The 22,726-nt window shown below is 37.0% G+C and overlaps 1 protein-coding gene across 13 annotated transcripts in view; it reads left to right on the top strand.

Moving 5' to 3' along the window:
- Positions 1-22,726, top strand: part of foxp2 (forkhead box P2) — a 458,869-nt gene that overhangs the window by 370,684 nt on the left and 65,459 nt on the right. For 11 of the 13 annotated variants that reach the window (XM_062982426.1, XM_062982425.1, XM_062982433.1 and 8 more), the window contains 5 exons: positions 4,802-4,939; positions 7,509-7,733; positions 9,849-10,017; positions 13,347-13,560; positions 16,979-17,083. In XM_062982426.1, the coding sequence (XP_062838496.1) occupies positions 4,802-4,939; positions 7,509-7,733; positions 9,849-10,017; positions 13,347-13,560; positions 16,979-17,083 (851 nt within the window). The remainder of the gene's footprint in view (positions 1-4,801; positions 4,940-7,508; positions 7,734-9,848; positions 10,018-13,346; positions 13,561-16,978; positions 17,084-22,726) is intronic. The other 2 variants (XM_062982432.1, XM_062982435.1) reach the window with 1 other exon arrangement.

Raw genomic sequence — 22,726 nt, 5'->3', positions numbered from 1 at the left:
GGGAAAGCACACAAGACTGTTGAATTACCAACACCTGTGCTATTATAATGCAATTAAAGAAATACTTACTCAAAATATCTTGCATATTTTTCATGAACATTAATGAGATTCCATCTCAGATTGATGCTTTTGGATCTGTGATCATATTTTTAGCCTCTTGCATGCGAAAATAGACTTGCAAATGAATGTGCATCTTTGAGCTATTGATGTAAATAGCTCATTTTGTTGTTCACTATAGTATATGGAGGTGATTGCCATCACTGGACAGCTATCATTTATCCTAACCTCCATTTTAATCCCTAGATAATCCTTAGCATAATAGTCCTCGTTTATTGGACATATGGCAATCTTTCTGGCTATTCCTAAGAAATAGTCCCTCTCTGTTTACCTGTTACTCTGCTTCTTTCCTGGATTCTGGAGTGCAGACTGCTTCCACAGAATGTAGGTGTTCGCCCACCACTGGTCTAGAATTGTGGGATGATTTGTAATATGCTTGAGCTAGCAGGAAGAATCTAGTAGTCTGCCATGCAGAGTAACAGATCACCTCATGGGGACCTGCATGTGAAAAGCCCTGCTGTTCCTGCAACTCCCTATATGCCTAGGATGAGAATGTTAATACACTACATATACTTTAGTTTAGTTAGTTAGGTGATCCCTAACTAGTTCGAGGATGATGGTCCTCCATTTCTTGGAAGACGCCAGTGCGTGATTTTTTTTAATGTGTGGAGGTCGGTGCACGGCCGGTCAACGCACAGTCTTCACAGATTGAGGTCCCAGCAGTGGTGTGATTAACACAACGAGAGTGGCTTCTCAGTCTGTTTTAGCGTTCTTCTGCCTTCACAGCCGTTGTAACATGTACCATGTTATCCTCCGCCTGCTCTGCCGTTGAGGTCTTCGGGTCTTCGGATTGTTCCTGGTCTGGATCCTCCCTTGTGGTCACTCCTGGGAGTGTGAGACTCCCGTGGTTGTGCCCACAGGTTCATTGGAACACGCAAGCCCCCTCACCACGTCAAGGTGACAATCCATACATATACAAGTCTATGGAAGCATTATTGTTAATGGTTTTAAATGTGTTGTAGATTTTATTGATTTGTTTGCCATTGAATTTTTCCGGTTGTTGTAAGCTGCCTTGAGTTCCCTCGGGTGAGAAAAGCGGGATAAAAATGTTGTAAATAAAATAAAATAAATAAGCAGAGAAGCAGACTTCTATGAGGGTAAAGTGGGAACACACCAGATAGGGATTGGCATTAGGCGATAAGGATCCAGAAATAAGTGAACAGAAATAGGTGTGACTAACATGAATTTGAAATTTGCTGTCAGTCTGAATTCAGTATTCTCATGATGATGTTCAAAGCCTTGAATGTCCTGGGACTTTACATGAAGGGTCACCTGGTGACAAACTGAGATCTACTGGTGGATGTCTGCTCTGTGTTTATGGAATGCCTTTGTGGAAATCTTTTAGGTGCCAAAATAAAGCACAGCTTTTTATTAAAGCCTTTGAGGCATACAGATATTACTTTTTTAAATGTACAGGTATATGATTTTTGGAAAGTCAACATAGTGGTTTGACCCTGTAGACCAGGATTCAAATCTCCTTTTGACCATGAATTGCACTGGGTCAATTTGGGCAAGGAACACTCTCCCAGCTTTAGAGGAAGATAAAGGCAAACCTTCTTTGAACAAGTCCTGGCAATAACACCCCATGATAGGTTCGCCTCAGAGTCACCATAAGGTGGAAGCAACTTGAAGGAGAGGGCCAGGTATGTCAGAATGGAATTTGTGTGTATGTCCCCAATATTGAAAACTGGTTTAGACTGAAATTGAAAAAGTCAGAATTGGACTCTTTTAGAGGCTTCCAAGCTCTGATACAGCATGATATCATTTTATATCTAAACCAAAAGCCATGGAAGCCATGGCATTGCCACTAGATGTTTCCTCCATATGTTTGATAGAACTAACAACCTCATAACAAAGGCTGCCGGAATTGCCATGCATGTCTATGAACATGGAAAACCCGTTGCCCCATGCCCTGTACTCAAAAAGAAGGCAAAGTGACCAAATTTACCCCATCTGATGAGGTTGTGAGACACATAGCATTGTTGTTCCTGTGACATCCAGCTTCCTGGGATGTCTCACACATTTATGCATGGTCCCAACTCAAATGAAGACTCTGTGCATCTACACTGCAGAACGAATGCAGTTTGACATCATTTTAACTGCCATGGTTCAGTGCTATTGAATCATGGGAGTTGTAATTTTACAATGTTATTAGCCTTCTCTAGCAGTGTGTGCTGGTGCCTCACAGAACTATAACTTTCATGATTCCATAAGATTGAGCCATGGCAGTTCAAATGGTGTCAAACTGCACTGATTCAACAGTGTAGATGCACCCTGTGACACAAACTATTATTCCCTATTATGTATCCTTGCTATATATTACTTACTGAAAGTGATAGGGAACATGCTTTTTAATCCACAAATCAAGCAATTTGCCTCATAATTTGTTACCTCTGGTAAGAAGCGCAAAAAGCAGAATATATGTATGCCAGCATGCATAAAAGTGAGGCATCCATGCATATATTATACTTTAGTAAATAAGTTGGCAAGCTTATATCCCTGGTTTCAAGAGCAACACTTTTAACTTCAGAAAACTGCCTGTTGCTTGGATATGGGCGACATGCTTCCGCCTGGATGTATGATCACAAAAACCACGCCAACACGTTGTGTTTTTTGACTGCCTGTTCTCATAATTTGATAAGAACAGAAGACTCTAAATATATGTTTTCCCACCCATCAATGAAATAAGGAGACTAGAAAACTGTGTTGGGATAAATAAATGCTGGAGTTGAGAGAGGTGGACACACAAAATGTTGTGCTCCGCCCCCTTTACTTGGTTTCTTCATTGGGGTGAACAAATAGCCTTCCCTTTCTAGGCATGGCCAGAAGGGGAAACCCAGTTTCATCTAAATATCTGTATTGTCTTAAAAGATCACTTACAATCTGATTTTAAACATTTGTCTTTGTATTGTGGAAAACAGTCTGGTTTCTTTATCCTTTTGTAGTTGTAGTATTATGACACTTCATAAGATGATTGATTGCAAAGTGGTGAGAGCGTACCATGTGATCATCTATTTTTAAATGCCCATTTCTACTACTAAATTTTAAAATCTAGAGGTAAATGCAAGACATGTGAAATGAAAACTTGTGGGCTTGATAAAATCTGATGTGTCTAGAATTAAAGTGCCAGAGTTCTGGGGTCTTAAAATAACAGGACATCATTAAAACGGGAACTGAATACTGTTAAATATATCTATGAAGATGCTTGTCCTACTCTCATTAAGGCTCCAAAAGTATTCACCCTTATTTGAAAGTAAATCCTTTTAATTTTTTATGAAGCCCCTTTTCCAGAAAAAAATGGGGAAAATAATTTCTATTAGAATGATGATTAAATGTTTAAGGCAAGATTATCACATATTTGCTGTATCAATAATTTCTAAGGAAGAAGATGACTTTCATATAAGAGTTTATATAGTTTCAGATTCCTCATCTTGGTTTCCTTTTCACAGTTTTGCATTACATCCACATTACGCTATGGAGAACTAAAGGAGACAAAACATTTTTCTTTGTTTGATTAATGTTAAGAATTTTTTTCCCATTTTTATTTGGAATATTTTACTTGCATTTCATAAGCCAGCAAAACCAAAGAGATGCCTTTTGGTACAGGTGTTCTTTCTATTCAAAACCTTAATGCTCCATTTTTGACAATAAATAAATAAATAAATAAATAGTAAATTCATTTTGTAATTATTTTCTGAATAATCCGTCATTTTAAGATATCAAATACGATAGTTGTATATAATGCATTTTATGCTCCTTAACTAACAAAGCAACATCTTATCTGTAAATAATAATGTTGTGTTTTAGGGTTTTCTTAAAAAAGTCTTTTCCCTAAAATAACCTCCTCCCTCCAAAAATGTTTTTCTCGTGGCTTTATAATTTCTCTGTTTTTCAGCTATAGTTTGTATTTTTATCAAAATATACTAAGAGTTTGTTGAACTAACATATTTCCTATTATTCAAGAGGCAACAATGTTTCTACCTATCCCTTGTGATTTTCTGTAATCAGGAGATCAAATTAATTGATGCTCTAAAATAGTGTAGATAACTTGGAAGGTCCAGTAATGGCATCCACCCTGTTTCCAATCCTTATTTTCAAAACCAGAAGTGATGAATTAATAATCTCACAGCCTGGAAGATGCTGGGTACAGGAATGTCTTTAAGACATTAATCTATTTTTTTAACCTAAGGGAGAAAATACAGTGGAACGGCCACCCTCTGGAAAACAGTATGGGCCCCTATAAAAGGTCTTGGTGATTCTCATATGGTGCCCCATACATATTGCATAATTTCCACCACTGCTGCTAAAAATTATAGAGAGACAAGTTGTTGCCATTCTTTCCTTCTGCTATAACTGATAGAGATAGCTTCATTTTTGACATCACAACTTTCCACATTTCCCTATTTTCCCAAAATTGAATTTCCAGCAGCTGGCAAGGACCAGGGAAACATGGAATATTAACACCTTGAGATAAATTGTACCTGATATTTTGGAAGAGGAGGAGAAACTAAATGCATGGTAACTTTTTCAGTAGTGGAGGGCAGTAGAACAAATGGAAAGACCACATTATAAATGGACAGCACATTATAAATTGGAAATCTCCCATTCATAGGGTCACCATAAGCAGAAGTTGACTTGATAGTAGTTAACGACAACACATGTATTTGCAAACTTGTTTCTTCAGGTGCCTGTGTCAGTGGCCATGATGACTCCCCAGGTGATCACCCCTCAGCAAATGCAACAAATTCTCCAGCAACAAGTTTTGTCTCCGCAGCAACTTCAAGCACTTCTTCAACAACAGCAGGCAGTTATGTTGCAGCAGGTAATGTTGGGTGTCGTTTGAATAGATAGCATAGCCTAACAATTCTGTGTGGTGCTGAAGATTATGAAAGTGTTCTCCTTTTCTCTACTACATTTTAAAACCTGATGGCTGAGAAGGTTGCATGCATATGCAGTATCTCCATGCATGTCTCTATCCGTGTGTATATAGTAGTAGTAGATTATAGTTCCCATGTCATCAGAGTAGTAATTCTACTCTAGTTTTAGTCCACATGTTAAGGAAGCTGTTCAAGGTACTGAACCATCCTCTGAACATAAAAACGCCTAACCACCAAGTACACAATCTATATGCCAACCTCCAAGTTGTAAATTTTTGAGACTACTATATTTTTGCAACTTCGAATGCTCTGTGTAGTTAGACAATAGCAATGTCAAGTGGAGTGTGAACAGGGGACAAATTAATATGGGTTGGGTATCCTTTAGGTGGAATTCCAAAACTGTCCATGTGGATAATTGAGAGGGAGACAACTTTACTTTCTGGCAGTTGAATGTACACAAACTTTGTTTTGTGCACAAAATTATTGAAACTATTGTGCAAAAAATTACCTTCAGACTAGGTGCATAACGTTGATGTGAATCAAAAACAAATTAGGGCCCCATCTCAGATATTTCAGTATATATGTATATGCATACATACCGAGCCCCTGGTGGTACAGTGGATTAAACCGCTGAGCTGCTGAACTTGTGGACTGAATCCGGGGAGTGGTGTGAGCTCCCACTGTTAGCCCCAGCTTCTTCCAATCTAGCCATTTGTAAACATGCAAACGTGAGTAGATCACGGTGGAAAGGTAATTGAGCTCCATTCTGTCATGGCAGCCACATGACCTTGGAGGCATCTACGGACAACGCCAGCTCTTCGGCTTAGAAATTGAGAGGAGCACCAACCCCCAGAGTCGGACATGACTAGACTTAATGTCAGGGGAAAACCTTTACTTTTACTATATATATATTCAAATAGAAGTAATATAAAATCCCCACAAAATCCAAAACACTTTTGGCACAATTCATTTTGGATAAGGCATACTAAACCTGTATTTATATAAATATATATAAGTATATATATATATGCCTCAGTACTTTTTGAGATGCAGAATGTCATAAAAAGTGTAAGCAGGCTTTGAGATAATAATTGCTTAAAATTTTACAACACTTTAATGGTCCCCTTTAGTCATGTACGTAGAAGGCAATTAAGGAATTTAAACATAGTGGCTTCTTTTTCAGAGGGAAAAGTGTTTTTCTTTCATTTGTTTCTTTTTTTTCCACTCCTCCAAACTTTCCCTTCTAGAGATTAAAAAGAAAGGAATCGATACTACTTCTAGCCTAAAATGTATAATATAGACCAGTAATAGCGATGTCAAGAATATTTTATGCTCCCTGACAAAATAGCAAACAGCTGAAAAACTGCAGCACTGCCAAGCAATTCTTTACACTTCAGATTTTTTCCACCAGAAATGTGCTGAAGAATATTTTTTCACATAAGAAGTGGAATACACAGCTTTCTGCACAAAATATTGCTTTTTGTACAGAAAACAATATCTGTTTAACAATAACATTTCCGCTCAAAACTTTTTTGATGAAACAGATGTTTCTACATACCCTCAAAGTGCAAGTAGCCACCAACATGTTCACAGAAACCCTTACATTCTTACACACACAGTCCCCTTCCAGATCTCTCATTCTTCAAGCAGAATGTCATTAGTCATTAATTTTTATAATGAACATTATTATTTTTCCTGTTTTTAGGGTAGATGCTTGGTTTTGATTAATAAAATATCTTTGCTCCTAGTATGTTGAAATATTTTATACGTAGTATATTAGCAATTACATGTAGTGTCTTGACAATTAGATCATCTTCCATTATAAATATGGTATTCTTCTGAAATAGGTGAGAAATGAATTCACTTTCTCCTATCAAGGAACACAAATTTTCCCTTGCCCTGGCTCAATTCTTTAGGAATACAATCGGCTCTCTGCAGTTGTGCATTTTGCTTTTGTGGATTTGATTATTTATTTGCTTAATATGTTTTCTCTAGGAATCTCTAGATCTTCAAGTGTGACTATGATCAACTTTTGCTGGAGAACCTAGAGATTTTTAGAGATAACTTTCAGTGGAGGTTGACCATACAGTTGCAGTTGAGAACCTAAAGATTCTTAGAGAGGTGTTTGTGCAGGTAAAAAAAAAATGTTTTTCATTTGTGGTTTTTGCACTTTCATAGGGGTCCTTTGCCCATAAACCCAGAAAATGTGGAGGGATAACTGTATGTGCAAGTGGTAGTGCTCCTCCTTCTTCAACATTAGTTGGGCTCTGTATCATGACTTTTAGAATACAGATTTTTCCGAGCCTTTCTGTTTAGGATATTTTGGAACCAACCTTTGAAAAATTTGAGATCTGGATAAGAAAAACATTTGTAAAACCGCTTCTTCCAACTCCTTTTTTGATCCATGGTACGGTCTAATAACCACTCTACCACATGCCAGTCTAGGAGAGATTAGGAGATTTGTAATACTTGAAACTTTGCCTTTATTTATTAAAGTCAAAATGATTTATTCAGCAACAACTCCAAGAGTTTTACAAGAAACAGCAAGAGCAGTTACATCTTCAGCTTTTGCAGCAGCAACAACAACAGCAGCAACAGCAACAACAGCAGCAACAGCAGCAGCAACAACAGCAGCAACAACAACAGCAGCAGCAACAACAGCAGCAGCAGCAGCAGCAGCAACAGCAACAGCAGCAACAACAGCAGCAACAGCAGCACCCAGGAAAGCAAGCAAAAGAGGTAGACCTGAAAGAGCTAATCTGTAAATCTTCACTGGGATTTTGGCTGGGGAGGCAAAGAGCTGTATCTTCTGAAAGTTTGTTTGATATTTTAAATATACATTTATATATTTTCATTAGAACCTATTCATCATGAAATACCTCCAGGATGGTCCACACAGTCAAACTAATCCTCAAATGTTGTTCCACAAGGGCATATTCACATAGATAATGTCTTATATGGACTAAGATCTCAATGGACATGGAGATGATTCCTGAGACTGTTGAGGGTGAAAAGAAATGGTCTGCTATTGCAATTGCAAACATCTCCACCAGGAAGCGACAGCTGTATCTATGGAGATTCTGGTTCATAGGAGATGTTTTCTGCTTTATGTCCTTGGGGATTATAGCATGGAGTCAAAACCAACCTTGTGAAATGGCCTATAGAACCCACAAGATAGATAGATAGATAGATAGATAGATAGATAGACAGACAGACAGATAGCAGACAGATAACATATGATTCAATAAATAGTTGGAAGAGGACATAAACTCCTGCTTAGCAGGCAAAAACTGATAGTGTTCTGAACAGTAATTTTGCTTAAAGGAAGAGCCTGGTTAATTTGAATTTTGGATTGCCTTAACTACATTCCTGCATTGTCTGGTTTAACCAGTTCTTTATTCCTATGTTCATTAAATTAGTACAATTACAAGACTTGTCGTATTGAGGGGGTATACATACAGAAGGCCCAGTAGCAATGGAAGTAGATGCCCACACCTCCCCTTGTTTATAATTACAGGATCTGATGGTTATCATCCAGTTCTCCTGTCCTCTAATGTTTGCCAAGGAGCACGGTTTTGCAATGATCAAATACATTGGCAAGCGGAGTACTGATTATCAAGTACAGATATATGAGGAAGGTTAAGCTGATGAAAGATCCCTACTTCTCTTTATGACATAGGACAGGGATCATGCAAATTTAGTCCATTATTTAGAAAAAGGATAACAGGAGGTGGAGGAGAGGGGGGCGGGGAAATGGGCACAGATTTTGAAGTCTCAGACCCTGATTAATGAACTGCTACTGTATGTTTGGAGTGGTGAGTCGAAAGTTACAGTTTGATGTGCTCATAAATCAACCTGACAAGCCAGCTTCTCAGGCCTAGCTTGCACTTGTCAGCAAACTGCATCAACTATAAACATAATACAAACAAAACATGTTGAAGTAGTTAAATTGATCAGCAGGTATCGCAGACGATGTCTTGTAGCTGCCCATTATGCAAACGTGCAGGAAACTGCTCTGACCTCCCGAGGCTTTGTTTCTGTTTGGATTTGTGAATAGAATTTCAGACAGCCATCAACTATGGAATAGAAATTGCTCCCTTATTTCTCTTGAGGCTCAGGGCAATCCACATGACTTGCTCCATTATGCAGTCTGTTTTCCAGTGAGCGCATCAGAAGTTTCTCTTTTCCTCAAACTAAAAAAGGAAAGGTCTTCCACAGCAGCTTGTCTTTCTCTGAAGTGCGACTACATCCTTATGCCCTCCTGAGCCTAAAGAACTCTGGTTTGTCTTGTAATGCCTCACAAAATTGGGAGTTATGCTTTCCTGTTATAATAGGGCACTCCTTTGCCTTGAATATAATTCTGATTTTCCCTTTAATATATTCCAAGAAGAGCAGCAGAGGAGCTAACAGGCCAGTAAAATGAAGGCTACATCCCAGTTTACTAATAGATCACTGGAGACTTCATTTATGGGCCACTGCGGATCATACTTATTCAATTGGAAAAACAAGAGTGTCTTTGAATCACAGTCTGTTGTAAAGAGTTATACTTTTACCCTAGATAAATTTGTTATCATCTATCATGAAGTGTGATCCCCCCTCTCTTTGAAACAGCTGTTACCTGCTTTCCTCTGACCTTTTCCCAAGAAAAAGCATGAAGAGCATCTTGTCTGTTTTCCCCCACAACTCAGTAATTTGTAATAAAATGAGCCACACAAAAAAATGTAAATAAAATTATTATTGAAGACAAAAAATAAAAGGGGAGATGTGTGTTCAGTTGATGTGTTCCATCTAGATTTTGTTTGTTTGTGGCAGCCTTTGCTCTCCCCTGGATTTGTTGTTGTTATTGTTTTTCAGCAGCAGCAGCAGCAACAGCAGTTGGCAGCCCAGCAGCTTGTCTTCCAGCAGCAACTCCTCCAGATGCAGCAACTTCAACAGCAGCAACATCTGCTGAACCTCCAGCGTCAGGGACTCATTTCCATTCCACCTGGCCAGTCTGCTCTTCCCGTCCAATCGCTGCCGCAAGGTAGATACACAACATATGATTTCACTTACTTTACATTATTTATTCCTCATTAGCAAAGTTTAGCTCCATTGTGACCACCACTCTTGTATTTCAGTGCTTTATTATTAAACCAGTGTTCATTTTTAATTCTGTTTTCAAGCTGACTGTATAGACAGTGTTGCAGAGTAGGAGTGTTCATGTTTTGACTTTAGTGGCTTTTACAAAATTCTGCATTTGAGCCGTCTTTCTTATGAGAGAAAGCTGCAGTTATTACAAAAATAAATCACATTTCAAGCCTTCAGTAGCCTTCAGAAACCAGTTTTTATGTGAATATAGCCCATACCATTTAACATAAATGAACAAAAAAGGAAGTAACCTGAAATTCTGAAACTCTTTGTCATTCCTGTTGCATTTAGTAAAAAAGAATGGGAGGGCTCCAACACTAGGGTTGCACTACCAAAGCATTTCTACACTGAGATACTAATGAGAATAGCATTGCATGTCTGCTTTTGGTTTCCTCCTGTTTATTCATGTCACTCATGCCACGTCTGCTTCAAGAAATATTATTTATGTCCCATCTCCTTGAAGAGAAATATGCCTACTTACTCTGACAGTAAAAAAGACGCTGATTTTACCTGTTCAAACTCCTATCATTGGCAAGACTTGAGTTGCATAATGGATATACATACCCTTCAGGTGAAACAGCCTCCATATACATGATTAGATCATTTGTCCGTATAAAAGTATTGATTACTCAAATACTGTGACTGTTCCCCAAAATCTCAATCTGAGGCCCAAGATCTTTGTGACTTATAATGCTGGAGGATCAGCCAAGGACCCTTTAGCATGTTCTCTAACACTTAATTGTATGCTTGATGTCCATTATCCACCTTGCCCTATTGCAAATTCTGTTACTTTGGTGCCAAATTCAGGATGACGATGTCTTAAACTGTTTGATCATTTATCTTAACTTCCTAGCCCTTCCACATATCCTGAGATTTGTTGCTACACATTCTAGAGAAAGCAGAGGAAAAACATATTTTACAATAAGGAAAGTTTCAATTCCATATGAAGATCCTTATATAAATATTATATTACCATATTTTCTAACTGGAGTTTGATATAATTCTTATGTTTAATGTGAACAACTTCCACAGTTATTGAATGTTTTAACCTATCATAGTTATGTACATAAATGTCTAATTTTTTGTAGTGAACCTCTCAAAGTCAAGAAGATTATTTGAGTCTCCTGAAGTGCAGCTCAGATTTGGGGACGGGGAATGAGAGCACAATGACTGGCAGATTGGTGGGAAAAGGAAATAACATGGACTTGTCAGTATTTTTTGCTCCCCAAGGAAGTATCAGTCCCTTTTGTCCCCAGATTTTCATGGTGCCTTCTCTGCATGATAAATAAGAGACAAACAGTATCAGTATGAGCATATCAAGTTACTAGTCACAGTGAATATATGGATCATGGAATTGTGTTCCGAGAAGCTACCATATATTCTGAATGTCCACCAAATGGTTCATAGAACCTTACATTCAAATGAAACATGTTTGGTTTGCATTTTTGGGATATACTTAGACAATTAGCCTTCCACATTTGCTGGGGTTAGGACACAGGACCCCCGTGAAATTGAAAACCCATTTCACTTTTCTAAGTCATCAAGCATGATTCCATGGTCAACTTCTGCTGGAAGCTGACCACAGAATCACAGTTGCACTAGAGGACCAAGAGATTCCTAGAAATAACATTTTGATCAAGCATGTGAATAATCAAATCCACAAAATCAAACCTGAAAATGGAAGGCTGACTGTATATTTGTATAAAAGTTCATGTGAGAAACACATAATTTGGCATGCAACCCAGTACAATAAACATTTGCTGTGGCAGGTTCCTCTATGAGGGAAAAGCTAGAAGGTTAAACAGTGCATTTTGGTTTGTGAAAGCTACTGAAATAATTACAAGAATTTATTTTTTAGCTTTGTTTGGCATTACTGACTTGAAATTGGTTTAAGAAAATCATCCCTCTCATGCAATTAATATAATAATTTCAACTTTTATAAATGTATATGAAATATTTTGCCTCCAATGATGCCAAAAGAGGAGGGGGACATCATTTTCCCCATTTTTTCTTTAAACCTTTGAAAGTGCCAAGCTCGGTGAAGCATAATGACGGGATATCTTGGAACACCGACTCTTAGCCATGCTTATTAACTGTATTATTTTAATGCAAAGGTGTCTGAAAAGAGTTGTATGGAGAGGTTTGATTAGTAATCCTTGGATCATTGTCAAACTACTTCTTGTAATAGTATTAGGTCTTCTGGAAATGACTTTCATACTGCAATTTTAAAAATAAGCAGGGAAACTAATGTATGGCTAAGGGCTTAGCAGAGCAAAACACAATATAGCCTATTCAGGCATTCAACATAAAGGTTAAACCAACATGTAAAGAGGAGGGACCCCACTAACCCTGTTACCGTTGTTGTTGTTGTTGTTGTTGTTGTTGTTGTTGTTGTTTTTGTTGTACTGCTACTGTTGTTGTTGTTGTTGTTGTTGTTGTTGTTTTGTACTAACATAAAAAGTAGGGTCCTGAAGAGGAGAGTCTCCTGTATGCATGGAGGTTCAGAACCAGACATTTTGGAAATCGAGGTTGTGACTCATGTGGAGAACTTCCATTGATATTTTCTCCTTCACATGAGCAGTATTCTGACATAGGAGACAAAGCTGCTGTGCTCCTCCTTCTTTGTATGTTGGTTTAACACTTACGTTGAATGCTTTAACAAGGCATATATGAGTTGAAATTCTTCTTAGATTTAGGACATTCCTTTGTGTTCCATTTTTCCTGTAAAAAGTTTCTTAAAACGTGCATCTTTGTTACAAACAGATCTATTTTTCTGTTTCCCATTATGCTTTCGCTAAAGCAGTACTTCTAAAGAAGTTTGTGAACTTTGGATATATTCAGCCATGCTTCAGAATCAAGAAATTGATTCCACAGGCAATGAAATTCTCATCCAAAAAGATTTTTTAAAAATACCCTTTTTTCAAACAGTAGTTTGCCCGTTGTTGCTTGCAGCTTGTTCCCTTTGATCTTTGAACAAATGTTTTAAGAGAAAGCTTATTACGTAAACTGGTGACCTTTAATTGACTGTTTGTAACCCAAGGAGAAAAAGCAGCCAAGTTTACTCCATGCTAATAGAGGTAAAATGAAATGGTGTTTTACTACATGTTGATTGTGCTGGAAAAACTGGATCACCTTTATTGTTGGCATTAATCCATTAATAACAGTGAGCTCATTATATGAAACTTTTACTTTACTGTATTATTGGTGCTCTCTTTCATTTTATAGCTGGCTTAAGTCCTGCTGAGATTCAGCAGTTATGGAAAGAAGTTACTGGAGTTCACAGTATGGAAGACAATGGCATTAAGCATGGAGGGCTAGACCTCACTACTAACAATTCCTCTTCTACTACCTCCTCTACCACTTCCAAAGCATCACCACCAATAACTCATCATTCCATAGTGAATGGACAGTCATCAGTTCTCAATGCAAGACGGGACAGGTAATGAGAGTACTCATTTGCTTTTTCATCCTATTTAATGGGACTAAACCCAGTGTTCATCCTACTTAGAATACATTTATTAAATAAAATGGGATTTCACATTGACAGTTTATATAATACCCTTAATGTAATGAACCTACTCCAAGAAAGACTCACGTTGAGTTTAGTTGTGGCTCGTACAGTAGATCCTCCACTTTGTTGGGTTTCGTAGTACAGAACTCCCCTAAAATAAAATAAAGCCCTGCCAATTTTTATGTGAAAGCATCTAGTAATCTCTAGGTCTTCTAACATGACTCTAAGGTTAACGTCTGACAAAGTTGTCCATAGAGTTGCCCTGGAGGATCTAAAATACTAGAAGTAATCAAATCTGCAAATAAGCAAATATGCAAAAATTACACCCACCAATTTATTTCCGACATTTCTATCCCGCCCTTCTCACCCGAAGGGACACCAATGTGAAGGGTCAACTGTGCTTCAGTATTGAATTTGTGGATTTGCTTTGAATTCACTTGATTAAAAATGTATCAATAGATGATCAATCTTAACCTTCTCCACCTTAGTTATGGAGTGTGTTCATGGTGACTATAATGATTTTCATGCAGCAGACTTCCCATGGTGAATATGACTAAATCTAGTGATTGTGCCATCTTCATTTTCATAAGAGTTCTATCTTGCCCTCTCTACAAGAAGCTTAGAGCAGCATACATGGTTTTCCTTCTCCCATTTTATCCTAGTAGCAACCCAGAGAGAGAATCTTTTAGGCTAAGAGAATATGAGTAAGCCACTTCCACAACCTGAATCAATTTGGATTTTAATCTTACCCTTTCTAATTCTTCCAATCACTATATCACACTGCTGTTCTTTTATTGTTACCCTTGTCTAAGAGTTCACCATAAGCCACAAATTGAAAATAGTAGCAGTTGTATCCTTCTTCTTTTTTTTGGATTGGTGGCAGTGCTGAATACTGTGATGTTAATGATAGCTAGTGCCTCTTTGTTCAGCCCTAGAGTATGAACTATCAGTACACCTGGCATTGGATCCAAAGTATCTTACAGCATCTAATGCCTTATTCCAGTGCGGGAAGCACCCTTGGCTTCAGTCTTTTTAAGTAAGCCATCTTACAAATCCCATTAGCTTCAACAAAGCTTAAGTTGCATTCCTAAGTGCACTTGTGATGGCCTATAGCCCAGTGAACTGTGTGGGAACCCCAACTAAAATTAACCCCAACATCATTTTCCTACCTCCCTCTACTCCTCCTTTCTGCTATCCAAGGAACAATCTCTGCATTTTTCCAAGTAACAGCTGTAATGTACATTTTCAAATGAGTTGCATAGTCACTATTTGTTCCATTCTTCATCCTAGCAGTCCCAGGGGAATATTTGTGTACAATGCAAAACTATTGCAACAACTAATCTGGATGTCTTCAATTTCATGTATTATTAAATAATGCAAAAAGTGTACTTAGTATTCATGGTCCAATTTCTGTGTCTTTCCCTGATGCTGAAGCCATGAGTGTTACATTGGAATTGTCTTTGGTGCCAATTACACCCTTTGTAACATTTCCAGAATTTCCAAAGTTGTTCTTTAGACAGTTCTTCAGTTTGACAACTCCCTGTCTCTAGTGGATATACCCACAAAGTGTATGAGAAATATGAGGATAAATGCTGGCACTGTGATAACAATAAAGCTTACTCCATGTCTCCTGAAGTGTAATTCAGGTTTGATAGGCAAGCAGCTCTCATTTTTCATGCACAGATATAGGAAGCTTATATACCTTTCTTGAGTATTTTAAAGGAATTAATTAACATCAATGGAGAAAAGTTAATATAGAATCCAATTAGGTCCTATTTTAAGAATGTGTCTAATGTAGCTTTTAAGATACATATAGCTTTTCTTCTCTTACCATTTATTTACCCATTTCTGTTCATTTTGGAAGAGTAGTAAAGGTGGTTCAGTCATTGCTCTTATTGACTGATATTCAACTGAATTTTCTACATGAACTCACAAGGCCACTCACAAAGAGAGTTCTGGGTATTTGTTCATGTGGCATTGCAGCATATTTATCATCCTGCATTTCATAATTTTAAAATGGTAATATCCGGAAGCATTTCATTTTGGCATCATCGTCCCTTTATTCATGTATATGCCACCTCTTTCCCAATAATGGGATTCAAGGTGGCTAACAACATTTGAAAACAAAACAAATTGGAATCTATACAAATTCATTAGTAATAAGAGTTATTTTAAATGGGATTAAACAATTTATAATGTTAAAACATTAAAAATAATTAAAATTATTAAATGGCACTATTACAGTATTAAAATCTCACCCAGTCTGTTTCTAAAAGGCATAAAAATGTTTTGAGTTGCAAATGGAAGAAGAGCAAGGGTGAGACCATTTTGGCCTTTCTAGGGAGAAGGCTCTGAAGTCTGGGAGCAGCCACGGAGGAGGCCCTCTCCCTTACAAGCCTGAGAAGATGGTGGGACAGGAGTTGGGCCTCTCCAGATGACTGTCTGGGAGCAGTGGTCAAGAAGGCTCTTGTTCTCACCAAATACTCATGGAGCTGTTGCAGCAAGGGAGTTGTGTGCTCTCTGTAACCTTCAATCACATTACTGCTTGATTATATATCAGATGAGACAGGTGGTTTTTCTAGACCACAGAGCCAATCTACACTTTTGTGAAAAAAATATCACTGAATATTATTCACATGATGATCTTTTTTTGATAGCTGAATCAGAAATATAGTTGTTTTAATGTGCAATATCATGCAACGTACCCTCAGATGTGCCCTCAGATATAAACATTCGTAAAGATGTCATATTGATGTTGTTAATAAAAAACAAAAATAACATACAAAGCCATTGACATGTATGAATTGAGAACCCCTTATCTGGAATTCCAAAATCCAAAATACCCCAAAATCTGAAATGGACCATATGAGTGACCAAGATAATGACATATTTTTTTTCTTTCTAATAGTTCAGTGTACACAACCTTGGTTTCATGCTCAAAATTGTTTTTCAAATACCATAATCCACATACTTATATGCAAATACCCATATTCCAAAATCCAGGGGGGGCGGAATCAAAACATTTTTAGTCCCAAGGGTTTTGGATGAGGGGTACTAAACCTGTATCTGCAAATGCTTCTGTAAAATGGGCAAGCTGTTCTAATACACAGAGGGGTGGGGTTGTTTTGTTTTGTTTGTTTGTTTTGCATCACTTCTGGCTCAATTTCCTCTCAAATTAAAACATTTTGGCAGATTCAATAGAAAAATATTCTGAATGCAATGAAAATAACAGATGAGTTTTCACCAATTTGTCACTGAACACAACCTGATAAACATTAGAAGTCTACAGCAGTTATGGCTTTTGTAATGAATTCATGCAATTTTCTTTTTTCTTTTTAAATCACAGCTCATCACATGAGGAGACTGGAGCCTCTCATACTCTCTATGGCCATGGAGTTTGCAAATGGCCTGGATGTGAAAGCATTTGTGAAGATTTTGGACAGTTTTTAAAGTAAGTTGCTTTGTATAATTATTATGCAGTGAGTCATGTGAGGCTGAAAGGCAATGTTTGGTTGTAAAGTTCACACTTCATTGGGTTATGTATCTAGCAACCAGATAAACCCATCCGTAGAAAATAGGTCTCTTATTCTTCCTTTCATACAAGATGTTTCAGATACTTTTAGTAGCACAGTATTCATGATGCTTATTTCCTGAAAATTACCAACAGCTTATTTGGAAAGAGAATTTTACAAGGGTATAGAATATGACCTCCACATCAGTGGGAGATATGTTGCAAGACCTCCCATTGGATACCAGAAACTGTGGGTAATAGTGAACCCTATATTTATTTATTCCTTCTTTTTTAAAAAAAACTTAATTTAAAATAAACTTTCCCTATCTAAAGTATACTGCAGTTATTATAGTTCTAATACATTTTTCTAATTATTTGAATATATTTACCTTCCCTGACTGACCGCCCTTTATCCCTTTCCATTTTCTTTGTGCCACCTTTACCTGGACCAGCTTATCTCGTTCTTTATCTCCAGAATTTCATTGTTTCTGTTGCAGGTTTGCCCCCTTGTCCTTCTATAAATACAAATTCTATAAACTTCCCCCAGATTTTCCAAAAGTCTGTTTGATTCCATAACCCCTTTTTACCTTTAATGCCACAAGCCAGTTTATCATTAATCACTATGTTCCAAACTTCTCTATACCATTCTTTCAATTGAATTTCACTTTTATCTTTCTAATATTTTGCAATTATCAGTCTCACTGTTGTTATTAGGCTGGAAATTAATTCCTTCATTTCTTGTGAGGATATAAAATTATCATACAATGCTATTTCTGGTGTACCTTTCAGCTCTATTTTTATTATCGCTCTTTTTTCCTTAAAGACTATTTTCCAAAATGTTTGTATAAATTTACATGGCCACCACATATGGATATATGAGCCTAAGTCTTGGCATCCTCTCCAGTATTGATTTGAATGTTTCTCCTCTATCCGATGTAATCTAATTGGTTTTAAATACCATCTCCATATTATTTTTACAGTAATTTTCTTTAATTCTTATAGACATATTTTTAAAGATGTGCATACTCCATATTTTTTCCATTCTTGATTATTCATTCTTTTTCTCATATCTAATTCCCATATTTCCCTGAAATGGTCCAGAATCTGTTCTTCTTCCAGTAAAAGTTTATAAATTTCACTAATAATACCTTTTATTGTTTCATTTTCAACTTTAGTCTCTCTTTGGATAATCATCATCACAAATTTTGTATATTCTCTACTCCCTTATATTTATTCCGTATATCTGTTTTCCAATTAACATATTCCAATTTCAAATCTAGTTTTTTATCACCCTCTTCTACCCATTTCAAATCTCTTTGTTTTGCTAAGCCTTCTGCTATGTATTGTAATTGATTGGCTTGTTAGTATAGTTTGATATTGGGGATTTTTTATTTCCATTACAATATAAATGTAGCATATTTTGCCATTTTTTAAATTCTTGATCCCAAATTTTTATATGTAACATTCTGAATAAGAAATTTAACTTAAGTGATATTTTCATTTTAACCAATTATATCCTACCAAACCACGATAATTTAAGTTTTGCATATTATAATAGTTTCATGTTTATTTCTTTTCTTAATTTAGTAAGGTTGTTTATCTCTAAATTCTCTAGTTCTTTTGATAGGTTTATTCCTAGATATTTAATTGGTTCTCTAATTTTTATTTTTCCCTCCTTTAATTTCCTTTAATCCTTTAATTTTTTCCATCTTCTTCCTGATAGTTGAATAATAACATTTCTGACTTGTTTCAAATAACTTGTAACTCTGTTATTCTTCCAAATTCTATTAGATGAGCTTTCCCTGCATTGTTGTATTGGTTTTTCAATTGTTAAAGGTGTGTCATCTGCAAATAAATTTATTCTATATTTTTCTTAGTTCCTATTCCTTTTATATTAACCTCTTCCATAATTATATTAGCTAATATTTCCATCACTATCACAAACAAAGTTGGGGAAAGGGGCATCCCTATCTCATACCTTGGGTTATATATATTTTTCCATTAGGCCATTGTTCGCCATTACAGAAGCATAATTTTTTGAATACAGCTTGTCTAGAGGGGGTGGGGGGGAAATGTTTTTGTAATGTGGATAAGTGAAACTGAATATTGAACCTGTAGCTAAGTGTGCTGTATTGTATACACCTAGTACTTTTTACATTTGTACAACTTGTGTCTATGCGTTTTCTCTTTTCATTAGGCTACAGTTACTGACTTCTGTGTGGTGCAACCATGACCAGTACAGATTTACTGATTAATTTTGTACCCTGAGCTAGTTATTTGAAAACCCCAGTGTACCTAAGGAGATCTAGCATAAACAGGAAACCTGGTTTATTTTTATCTGATTTACAAGCAGCCCTGTTCTTGCAACAAGGATTCACAAGTGAAACATCCCAACACTGAAGTCAGTGGGAAAGCCCCTGATTATGTTGGACTTCATGCACATTAAAGCCCTGGTTAGAAAAGTGCAATCAAAACAGCTTGCAAGGTACAAAACAAGCCAAGAATAAATATTCATTTAGAGCAGGGGTCTTTCAGGCATTTTGTACTTCAGCTCAGAGAATTGCTAACCATTGGACAAGTTGTCCAGGGCTTCTGGGAGTTAGACAATCAAAGATTGGATACCACTGATTTAGAGTAATAATGAACTGCTGAATTATAGCAGATTGACACCAATTTAACTACTATAGTTCCATCTATTATGGTTCCATTCTACGGAATCCTGAGATTTGTAGTTTGACCTCTCAGAGAAGCATCAATCCCATAATTTTATAGCATTGAAACATGATAATCAATGCAGTACATACAAACCCCAGACTTCCATAGCATTGAGCTGTGGCAGTTAATATGGTGTCAAATTGATTAAATTTTGCAATGTAGATGTAACCTTGGAGACTTATAAGCAAGCTGAGTAACTTCAGTATAACTTAGAAAATGTTGATATAAAGACAAGCTCCAGCACAAAGTGAGTTACATCTTGTGGTCCTAATTCAAGCAAACCTCCCTGCATTTGCCCATGTTAAGTTGAAGTGTATAGTTTAGGATTTGATTTTCTCCAAAGTATATACCTTCAGGTCACACTTTACTCTGGTTTTGCATTTTCTCTATTTTTTAAACATGTGCCCTGTCATTTTTGCATTAGAGACTGCTATCATTTAGAAAGAAGGGTGGCTGATTAAGAAAATAATTCTTTGCTTCTGCTAGAATACCTTTTCAGAGTATGCCCATTATTTGTATAAGATTCTGCCATTTTCAAATTAAAAGTCTCCTTTAAAAAAAAAGCTTTGTAAAAATTGTGTAATTAATACATTTTCTGTGCATACATATTCTATGAACTCTGTGAGTGCTGAACCCCAACGTGGTGATCTTTGATAAAGCAAACATGCATGGCCTTAGAATCCTAATGGAAAAGTTATAGATAGGTTTATATGGAGTAACTTCACAAGCTGGGGCTCTTATGTTGTCATGGTGCAGCTAACAGGGTGAATGAACTGCTTCATGCTTCATCAACAATTAAGTTAATTAGCTCATTTGAAATTGCACTGCTTTGTTGCCAGGATGTTGGTAAAAACATCAGAAGGACCTGTTTACAAGTGGTGTGCAGCCAGAGTATATAGAAACAGTAGCTTGACAACACAACACGAATACACAGAATCATAACAATTTCTTTGGGAGGGGTCTCTTACGTGTCCAGATTCTTCCTTCCTTAAATGAATCTTTATATATTTCAGAAATCTTTGTGTGTGTGTGTGTAGAAAATGGCTTTTAAATGTATTTCACAGAGTAATTTTTGAGATTTTTGACTAGTTTTAGAAGAAGCAGCTTGATCTATACTGTTTCTGTTTGTAGATTAAAGAGGTTACTGTTTGCTTATGGGATTTATATAAGCTGCTGGAAATTATTCCATGTGAAAATAACCTACATACTGCATATATTGTTCTAAGCATAATTGATACCAAGAATTTAGCCAACTTAGCTCAAGCCTTTTCCTCTCCAAGCAAAACTAATTTTTATAAATACTTCCATCTTTCCAGGGTCTAGTGATGTTAATGCTTTGGCTCGCTGCTTTCACAATTATTTTGTAGGTCTCTGGTTTTATAATCCACAATGACTAGAAACATTTTGATTAACACTAATGTATTTCTGTGCTTTCAGTATTTCTGTTTCTTCTGAATTGTGTGTTACTGAAAAGAATGTACAATTGGTCTTTTTTTCAGGGCAGAACGTTCCACTTAACTTCCTAGTTTCTGCCATCTGATCTAGACCTGCCTATCAAATGATGTGTGATAAATTTCTTAAAATGGGTACCAATTTAGGCCTGTAAAATGAATTGGGGTATCCATCACCTGGTGACTTTCTTAGCCCCAAAACCATGCAATTCATTTACCTTGGCGCCTATTGTAACCCAACAAAACTGCTTATTCCCAAATCTGTCTAGGGTTGATTTATTTTTCTGCCAGCATCTACTTTACTTATGGTTTCCATTTTGGTCAATAAATGCATATTTTTTAAATCTATATATATATGCTTGGCAGAACTAGTGAGGTGGGCTGATCTGCTTTCCTCTAATTTCTCTGTTTTGCCATTCTCGCAAGCTCATTAAGAGCTTCTGGAGGCAGCTATTTATCTTGTTTTTTTTGTAGACAGGCACACAGAGATCTATAGTAGGATTGGTTGGAACAGAATCCTATTCTTTCCCAGCTTGAATTGTATTGATTGCTTACTGTAGTCACATTCCTATAAGATGACACTGAAACTCTATGTTGGTAAGGCCCTGCTGTATCATCCTTGTAATGCTGATACAGCTGAAAAGCTTCCAGTTAGTCAGAGGACAAGGAGGAAATAAAGGAGAATAGTAAAGGTAAAGGTTTTCCTCTGACATTAAGTCTGGTTGTCTCTGACTCTGGGGTTGGTGCTCATCTCCATTTCTAAGCCGAAGAGCCAGCGTTGTCCGTAGATGCCTCCAAGGTCATGTGGCCAGCATGACTGCATGCAGAGCCAGCCCTAGGTATTTTTCAAGTGTAGGCTAACCGAATTTTGGCGTCCCCCCCCCAAACCAATCACTGAAAAATAAAAGCGTTGGATAAGCGAAAATGTTGGATAATAAGGAGGGATTAAGGAAAAGCCTATTAAACATCAAATTACATTAAGATTTTACAAATTAAGCACCAAAACATCATGTTTTACAACAAATCAACAGAAAAAGCAGTCTTGACTGCGCCCCCGTATGTTTTGCGCCCAAAGCGACCACTTAATTCGCCTCATTGTTGGACCGGCTCTGACTGCATGGAGCACCATATCTTCCCGCTGGAGTGGTACCTATTGATCTACTCACATTTGCATGTTTTTGAACTGCTAAATTGGCAGAAGCTGGGGCTAACAGTGGGAGCTCACCCTGCTCTCTGGATTCAAACCGCTGACCTTTCAGTTAGCAAATTCAGCATTTCAGCGGTTAAACCCGCTGCACCACCAGGGACTCCTCGGTGAGAATAGGCAAATGTAAAATCATTTTATAAAAATTAGCTTCTTTGTTAACAGAGGTATACCTAGATATGTTGCTATAATCTTAAATTTTGAATTTCTTGG

Source organism: Anolis carolinensis, chromosome 5, assembly GCF_035594765.1.
Source record: "Anolis carolinensis isolate JA03-04 chromosome 5, rAnoCar3.1.pri, whole genome shotgun sequence".
NCBI classification, from domain to species: domain Eukaryota; kingdom Metazoa; phylum Chordata; class Lepidosauria; order Squamata; family Dactyloidae; genus Anolis; species Anolis carolinensis.
This window is presented reverse-complemented; position numbering and strand designations above follow the sequence as displayed.